Below are 8249 nucleotides of genomic sequence, written 5' to 3' on the forward strand. Positions count from 1 at the left end.
GTTACAGCAGAAAAATATGGAACATCTCAAACTATGAACGTCAATGAAGTAGATTAATAAGAAATTGCATTTTAAATACTAAAAAGTATTGTTACAGTTGTCCTTTGGGTTTTATGGGCCGTGGCTCCGTGTCCCTCCCACACCTGTCCGAGTGGCTTTTGCTGCCTCTCTGTGCTCTGGCTGCCTCACCCTGCACTGTGCCGCTGGCTCACTGACATCATAACTCTTCTGCAAATTTATCTTGCTGTCTTGTCTGTTCCTTCTTCCCTGGAGCAGCTGAAAGGATCATCTTGTGAATCTGACTCATTTCATAAGTCATTCTCACACTCTTTACGTTGTATCCAGCCTGGTTTTGGCAGAAAGTTTTTCTCACATACAGGATACGCCAGGGCTGGACTCTCTTTATATGTGTATGTGGAGTGACCCAGAATCCAGCCAAGAGCAAACCCCAAATGGTTACTTTATGACCGGAATCCAATTCATTCCAATCCCGTAAAGTTCACCGGGCTCCCTACACACTGTCTCTCAAGCTTTGTTCTCTTGCTCAGACACTGAATCCCGAGGAGTGATCTCGTCCCATTGTACATCATTATTAATAGAACTAAATGCAGGTCTTTTAAAAATATATATACAAAGAAAAACTCTTCATTTAATATGTGATACACTTTAGGAGAGGGAAATAGATTATATTCAAGTTATTTGAAATTTGAAAACAAAGCTATTATTTTATGAATTAAGTACAAATTAAGTTCTAACCTGGCCATTTCCATGATACCTGCAGATTCATCACTTCTCTCGGTCAAGACCTGAGTCTCAGCCTGGAGGACATGATGTTAAGCAAAATAAATCAGCTCCGGAAAGATAAATACCGCATGTTCTCACTCCTGTATGGGAGCTAAAAGAAAAACGCTGAGCAGAGAATAGAATCGTGGGTGTAGAGGCTGGGAGGGTAAGGGGGAGGGGAGCTTGGGGAGAGGTTGGTTATTGGATACAGAATTACAACTAGATGGGAGAAATAGGCTCTGATGGAGGCTGGGAAGGGTAAGGGGGAGGGGAGCTTGGGGAGAGGTTGGTAATTGGATATAAAATTACAGCTAATTGGGAGAAATGGGCTCTAACACAACTGCAGTTTAGGTAAATATGGTTACTTGTATATGCTTGCATATTTTCGAAAAGCTAAGAGGATTCTGAAGGCTCCCATCACAAAGAAATAATAAATGTTGGCCAGGCACGGTGACTCGCTCCTGTAATCCCAGCACTTTGGGAGGCCGAGGCAGGCGGGTTACCTGAGGTCAGGAGTTCAAGACCAGCCTAGCCAAAATGGTGAAACCCCATTTCTACTAAAAATACAAAAAAAAAAAAAAAAATTAGCCAGGCGTGGTGGCACATGCCTGTAATCCCAGCTACTCAGGAGGCTGAGGCAGGAGAATTCCTTGAGCCCAGGAGCCAGATGTTGCAGTGAGCCAAGTTCGTGCCACTGCACTCCAGCCTGACCGACAGAGCGAGACTCTGTCTCAAAAAAAAAAAAAATCGTTTAGAGTGTGCTAATTATCCTGACTTGATTGTTACACACTTTATGCATGTATCAAAATATTACTGTGTGCCATAAATATGTACGATTATTACATGTCAACTGAAAGTAAAGAGAAAAAAAAGTAAACCAAAACAAGACCTGAGTGTCTCAGAGTCCTCCAATCCCATGAGGGATCATCTTTAAAGCTGACCAAAATTAGGTCTTTATTTTTAATTATGCAAAAAGAGAAAATTCCTTTAATATGTGCCAAAGGGGATAGGGAAAATGATAAGATTATATTCAAATTATTTGAAATTTGAAAACAAAGCAGTAAAGATCCCACTACACAGAAAGGCATGAAAAGGAAAAGGTTCGGGTTGATTCAAATGGAAGAAAGCACAACTCACATCACGGATAGCAATTTCTATTTGAGAACTCAAGTTTCACAAGAAAATCATCTTTTTTTTTTTTTTTTTTTTTTTTTTGAGACGGAGTCTCGCTCTGTCGCCCAGGCTGGAGTGCAGTGGCCAGATCTCAGCTCACTGCAAGCTCCGCCTCCCGGGTTCCCGCCATTCTCCTGCCTCAGCCTCCCGAGTAGCTGGGACCACAGGCGCCGCCACCTCGCCCGGCTAATTTTTTTTTTGTTTTTAGTAGAGACGGGGTTTCGCCGTGTTAGCCAGGATGGTCTCGATCTCCTGACCTTGTGATCCGCCCGTCTCGGCCTCCCAAAGTGCTGGGATTACAGGCTTGAGCCACCGCGCCCGGCCTCTTTTTTTTTTTTTAATTGTGGTTTTTATCCTAACACTCTCTGAAGTACTCAAGGTCCAAGAAGTTAAGGGTCATTTGTCAAAATAGTAATTATCCAATTTGTTTCCTAAGAATTATGAAATTTTTTCAAAACCAGAAAAACACCAATGGAAATAAAAAAAAAAAATTGCCTAGAATTTCCTCAATGGGATGCATGCCCTTATTACCTTTGAGTCTGATGTATACGAATTTAAACCGTTTTGTAAAATTGCAAATCCAATCATACGTAATACTTTAGGATTCCAAGCAAAGCTTCAAGCCTACAACATATTACAGGAATTATCTTTCCTGACAACTGATGGAAACATCTCTAAAATAAGCTTTTGAAGTTAGCACATTAAGCCTAATTTAATATAAAGGCAATTTAATCTTACCTTCCTATGAAAGAAAAATACACTGTCAGGATGGAGGATTTAGTAAAGTTACAGTGAACTGGAGATATATCACCAATCAAAACCTAACTCCCGGTTATAATCAAATCAAAGCCTCATTAGGTTAGAGGGCGTGGCAGGGTGTGACCCGTGGGAGGTGGGAATCTCACCAATAAAAGGCCCTCGTGTGCCCCTTCCCCACAAGACCTGAGCTCCTGGTGGAAGCAGCTGGAGGACAGAGGAGCTTCCAGCAGAAGAGGTGAGTCCATGCCTGTGTGTGTTTTTCCTCCTTAGATGTCTAGAAATGGGGGTTATGACTTGGGGGGATGAATGAGAGAAATTTGTAAGTAATGAATTCAACAAGGGCTGTCTGAGCGCTGCCTCAGAGTTAGAAACCAGTCACCCTGGATCCCCAGTCTAGGAGTGGTGGCAGTCAATTTGGTATTCATTTCCAAGGCTGGAGAAGGATGTAATTTTTTTTTTTTTTTTAATGAGACAGGGTCTTAACTCTGTTGTCCAGGTTGGAGAGACCTGACGTGATCTCTGCTCACTGCTAATTTTTGTATTATTTGTAGAGACAGGGTCTTCCTGTGTTGCCCAGACTGGTCTCAAACTCCTGGGCTCAAGGGATCTTCCTGCCTCGGCCTTGCAAAGTGCTGGGATTACAGATGTGAGCTACTGCATCCAGCACCTCTTTTCCTTTTTTTTTTTTTTTTTTTTTTTTTGAGATGGTGTCTCACTCTGTTGCCCAGGCCGGAGTGCAATGGCACAATCTCGGCTCACTGCAACCTCTGCCTCCCAGGTTCAAGCGATTCTCCTGCCTCAGCCTCCCAAGTATCTGGGATTACAGGCGTCTGCCACCGCGCCTGGCTAATTCTTTTGTATTTTCAGTAGAGATGGGGTTTCACCATGTTGATCAGGCTGATCTCAAACTTTTGATGGCCTCAGATGATCCACCCACCTCGGCCCCCCAAAGTGCTGGGATTACAGGCACGCCTGGCCTCCCAACCGCTAATTCTTATGTTCATCAATCAGTCTCTCGCTCGGGCTGCCCTAGGAGGAGGTGAAGTGACCCCAGCTCTCTGCTCCTCACATGGGTGCTGCCGTGTCACTGGCTCAGGCTCAGCTGCTGGGTCTCCTGGCTCAGGAGAATGAACCCTTCTTCCACCTCAGCTCAGAGCACAGTGATGATTTGTGACTTCCTTCCCAGTAGAACTTCAGATCTCTGAAGACGGGGGTGGGGGGATGTACTTGAGTGTTTGTACTCACGGCCTTGTTCTAGGAGTGACAAAGCTGGACACAATACCTGTATGCATGAAAAGGTTGTCACTTGTCACAACTGACAGGCTTTCATCTCATGGAAATTTTCTTCCCTTGTGCACTTTTCCCCTGGCAGTGGACATGGCTGCACTCTTCCAAGAAGCGAGCAGCTGTCCCGTCTGCTCAGACTATCTAGAAAAACCAATGTCCCTGGAGTGTGGATGCAGCGTCTGCCTCAAGTGCATCAACTCACTGCAGAAGGAGCCCCGTGGGGAGGACCTACTTTGCTGTTGCTGTTCTGCGGTCTCTCAGAAGAACAAAGTCAGGCCCAATCGGCAGCTAGAGAGGCTGGTTTCCCACATCAAGGAACTGGAGCCCAAGTTGAAGAAGATTCTGCAGATGAACCCAAGGATGCGCAAGTTCCAAGGTAAGGAATCTATATACCCTGCCCCCTTCCCACGACCAGACCAGGAAAAATCATTTGTGCAATTGGCCCCCCATTCCATATGGGGATTAGCTGCTGTCTGGCATCTAAAATTGAGATGCTTCTTCATCATCAGATTCGCAGCCCTGACAACACACAGAATCACCTGGTGATCTCCAAAACAAAAACAAACAAAAACGCGATGTCTATGTCATGGGTTAGACAAGGGATTCTCTAAACTTAGTGTGCTTAAATTACCTGGAAATCTTGTTAAAAGGCAGATTCTGAACTAGGAGGTCTCAGGATTGTTCCCACTGGCTTAGGGACTTTGCTGAGTAGCAAAAACATAGAGCAACTGAATTTGAATTTCTCTTTAGCAAAGGTTCCCAGGACTCTGACATTAAAATGGGCCTGGTAATTCTAATGCACAGTGAATATTGGCATCCATTGCACCAAACAACCTCACCCCAGGGTTGGGAAGAGTTTGGAATGGAGCACCTGTGGTTTCTGTGACTGTGGGGAGAGCTGCAGACGCTGGTCTCCTCATCCATGCACCATGGGCTTCAACAGGGGTCCTGGCTACAGAAAATACTATCACTCTCCATAACTCCGGAGAAAAGGGACATTTAAATGAACAGATTATGGTCAGCCTGGGCAAAGAATTACACCTATAAATGGTGGTGGGCCTCTATGATGTCCCCGACACTGGTCGCTTCTGCCCTGACACAATCTCTACTCATCCACCTACCAGTACCTGTCTCTCTGCTGAAATATGGAGGACACATTCACCCTGGCCAAGTCATGTTTGGAACCGTCTTCCTCCTTCCTTGCCCATGTTCATTCATTTCATTCCCTAACTCACCATCAAACAGCAATCAATCCCCTCAAGTTTTACTGTAATCTATAAAATCTATATTGGTGATCATATCAGTTTTTTGACTTGAAGGATTATACGTTCTGTAGATTTCTTTTCCTGAATGTTCTGGACAATTAATTTTCTCTAGGCCAGATCTCACCGCCTCCTTCCTCTGTCATCACATTGTCAGCTGCAGAGATGTCCCATCTGCTGTCAGAACTGTGCACAATTAATTTGTTTACAAACATGGAAAACAAAGGCCTGGAATCATGCTCTAGATACTATTTAAATTGAAGCAATAAAACGTGGAAACAAATATCATTTAATATCGACCACTTGCATTGTCTTATTATTTATTTGTTCCTGCATCAAGGTGGTAGAAAGGGGGTCATGGTGTCTGCCTTCAGAGACCCTCCACTCTAAATGAAGAAAAGTCCAATGAAGCAAACATGTGACATAAAGTAAAATAAGAATTGCTACCGTGAATAAGAGTCGGGTATTGCTACAAAGCATACCTGTGAGAATTTGAACTAGTCAAGGAAGTTGCCTCATGAAGTTTTGATTTTGGGGGAGAATTAAAGAAACTAAAGTCAAGAGACATTTGGGCCTTTGAAGTAGAGGAGAAGCATGGGGTGGGCTTCGGTCCATTTGCTGAGCAACCTTTTTTCCTTTTCACAGTGGATATGACCTTGGATGCCAACACAGCCAACAACTTCCTCTTCATTTCTGATGACCTCAGGAACGTCCAAAGTGGGCGCATCAGACAGAATCGGCAAGACTTTGCCGAGAGATTTGACTTGTCCATTTGTGTCCTGGGCTCCTCTCGCTTTACCTGTGGCCGCCACTACTGGGAGGTGGACGTGGGAACAAGCACAGAATGGGACCTGGGAGTCTGCAGAGAATCTGTTCACCGCAAAGGGAGGATCCAGCTGACCACAGAGCGTGGATTCTGGACTGTGAGTTTGAGGGCTGGAGGCCGCCTCTCTGCCAGCACGGTGCCGCTGACTTTCCTCTTCGTAGATGGCAAGTTACAGCGAGTGGGGATTTTTCTGGATATGGGCATGCAGAATGTTTCCTTTTTTGATGCTGAAGGTGGTTCCCATGTCTATACATTCAGGAGAGTCTCTGCTGAGGAGCCACTGCGCCCGTTTTTGGCTCCTTCAATTCCACCTAATGGTGATCAGGGTGTCTTGAGTATCTGTCCTGTGATGAACCAAGGCACTACTGATGCTCCAGTCCATCCTGGGGAGGCCAAACAAACCCCCACTGCAAAAAAACAAAAAACAGGGTAAGAAAATTACTTGGGTGAGTAGACTTGGAAACTTTCTACTTGGTAAAAGCATTATACAAAGTCATAGGAGAAAAATACGGGACATGTCATGATTGTACTTAATCTAATTTGATTAGATTATAAATTGAGTCCTAAGTATTAATTATTGCCACCATCCAACTCATTGAGTCTTATGTTCACATCTTGTTTCCTATAGAAATGTCCTGTATTCTGGGATCAATTTCCAAATGCTTTACTTTTTTATTTCTGTAAGTTCAAATTAATGTATTATAGAAGTTATGAGTTAAATAAACATTGGAATATCACCTAATGGATTATGTGATTTTCCTTCCTCAGCCTCCTGAGTAGCTAGGATTACAGGCACTCACCATCAACCCAAGCTAATTTTTTGTATTTTTAGTAGACAGAGGGTTTCACCATGTTGGCCAGGCTGGTCTCGAACTCTTGACCTCATGATTCACCTGCATCGGCCTCCCAAAGTGCTGGGATTGCAGGCGTGAGCCACCGCACCCAGCCGGATTATGTGATTTTATAAATGATAAGAGTGCAATAGATTTTATTCATAGTAAAAGTGTGAGTGTGTGTGTATACGTGTGTGGTGCATGTGTGTGTATTTGAACAGAGAGCTGGATAAATGCCTATGTCCTATCCAGAACTGAAAAGACAAGTTGTGGCCATCATTGCTCAGTGTAGGTAGCATTTTCCTGGATGTGCGTTCATCTACATTAACAATGATAATTCCCCCAATTAATTATTGTAATTATTAATTGTAATTGTTACAATTAATAAATATGCAGGCTAACAAAGCAAAAAAAGATGACACACATTGTTAATATCAGAAATAAAAGAGGGGCCATGTCTACCAAACTGTTGAGCATTAAAAGGATAATCTGGGACTGTTATGAATGACTCTATTCCCACAGTTTGATAACCTAGGTGAAATGTATCAATTCCTTGAGAGACATAATCTTCCCAAGTTCGCACTAGAAACAGATCATCTGAACAGCCTCTGCCTATTAATTGAATTAACATTAAGAACTTTCCAAAAAAGACAACACCAGAACCAAATGATTTCTCTTATGAAATCCACCAAATTCTTACCAATTCCAACATATTTTCACAATATAATCCAAAAATTATGCTCTTGGGTATGTACTCAGTTGAGATGAAAAGTTACGTCCACACAAAGCCTGCACAGGAATGTTTACAGCAGCTTTATCTATAACCACCCAAACTAGAAGCGAGATGTTCAAAAGGTGAATGAAAAAAATAATCATCCATAAAACACAATATTATTCTGTGATTTAAAGGAGTTCTCCATCAAGGCATAGAAAAGACAAAGGCATGTATCAGAAAGACTGTGAGGGCATAGCTTCAAGTGGATGAGACCGTACAGAAAGGCAGCAGAGCAGGGTGACTTTAAGTATATTGATTAGTGAAGTAAGTTCATCTGAAAAAGCTACATAATACTAGGTTGGTGCAAAAGTAATTGCGCTTTTTGGTATTAAAAGAATGGGGAAACCACAATTACTTTTGCACCACCCTAATATATGACTCCAACTATATGACATTCTGGAAAAGGCAAAACCAAGGGGATGGTAAAAATATCAGTAGTTGGCAAGATTTCTGGAGAAAGAGGACAGAGATTCATAAGTAAAGAAGAGGGAAGTTTTGGAGATCAAAATGGTAAACATAACATGGCAAATATTTCAAAATTCATAGAACTG

General features: G+C 42.9%; 1 protein-coding gene across 2 annotated transcripts; it reads left to right on the forward strand.

Annotated features, from left to right (window-relative positions):
- The first annotated feature begins 2809 nt into the window (after window positions 1-2809).
- On the forward strand, window positions 2810-6827 carry RFPL2 (ret finger protein like 2). Of its 2 annotated transcripts, XM_025399763.1 has the most exons (3): window positions 2810-2950; window positions 4088-4378; window positions 5910-6827. In XM_025399763.1, exons 2-3 carry the CDS (start codon window positions 4093-4095, stop codon window positions 6521-6523), a joined length of 900 nt encoding a protein of 299 aa, XP_025255548.1. In that variant the 5' UTR covers window positions 2810-2950; window positions 4088-4092; the 3' UTR covers window positions 6524-6827. The 2 variants fall into 2 exon arrangements, with proteins under 2 accessions (XP_025255548.1, XP_025255547.1); XM_025399762.1 differs by lacking the exon at window positions 2810-2950 and having other exon boundaries at window positions 3423-4378.
- Window positions 6828-8249: the final 1422 nt, after the last annotated feature.

The sequence above is a fragment of the Theropithecus gelada genome, chromosome 10 (genome assembly GCF_003255815.1).
Source record: "Theropithecus gelada isolate Dixy chromosome 10, Tgel_1.0, whole genome shotgun sequence".
Classification (NCBI taxonomy): Eukaryota; Metazoa; Chordata; class Mammalia; order Primates; family Cercopithecidae; genus Theropithecus; species Theropithecus gelada.

Bases quoted from the DNA above. Each gene is read 5' to 3' on its own strand.
- RFPL2 (XM_025399762.1), top strand. From the start codon at position 3,937: ATGTACTTGAGTGTTTGTACTCACGGCCTTGTTCTAGGAGTGACAAAG. The intron at 4,379-5,909 runs GTAAGGAATCTA...TCCTTTTCACAG, and splicing joins AAGGATGCGCAAGTTCCAAG to TGGATATGACCTTGGATGCC.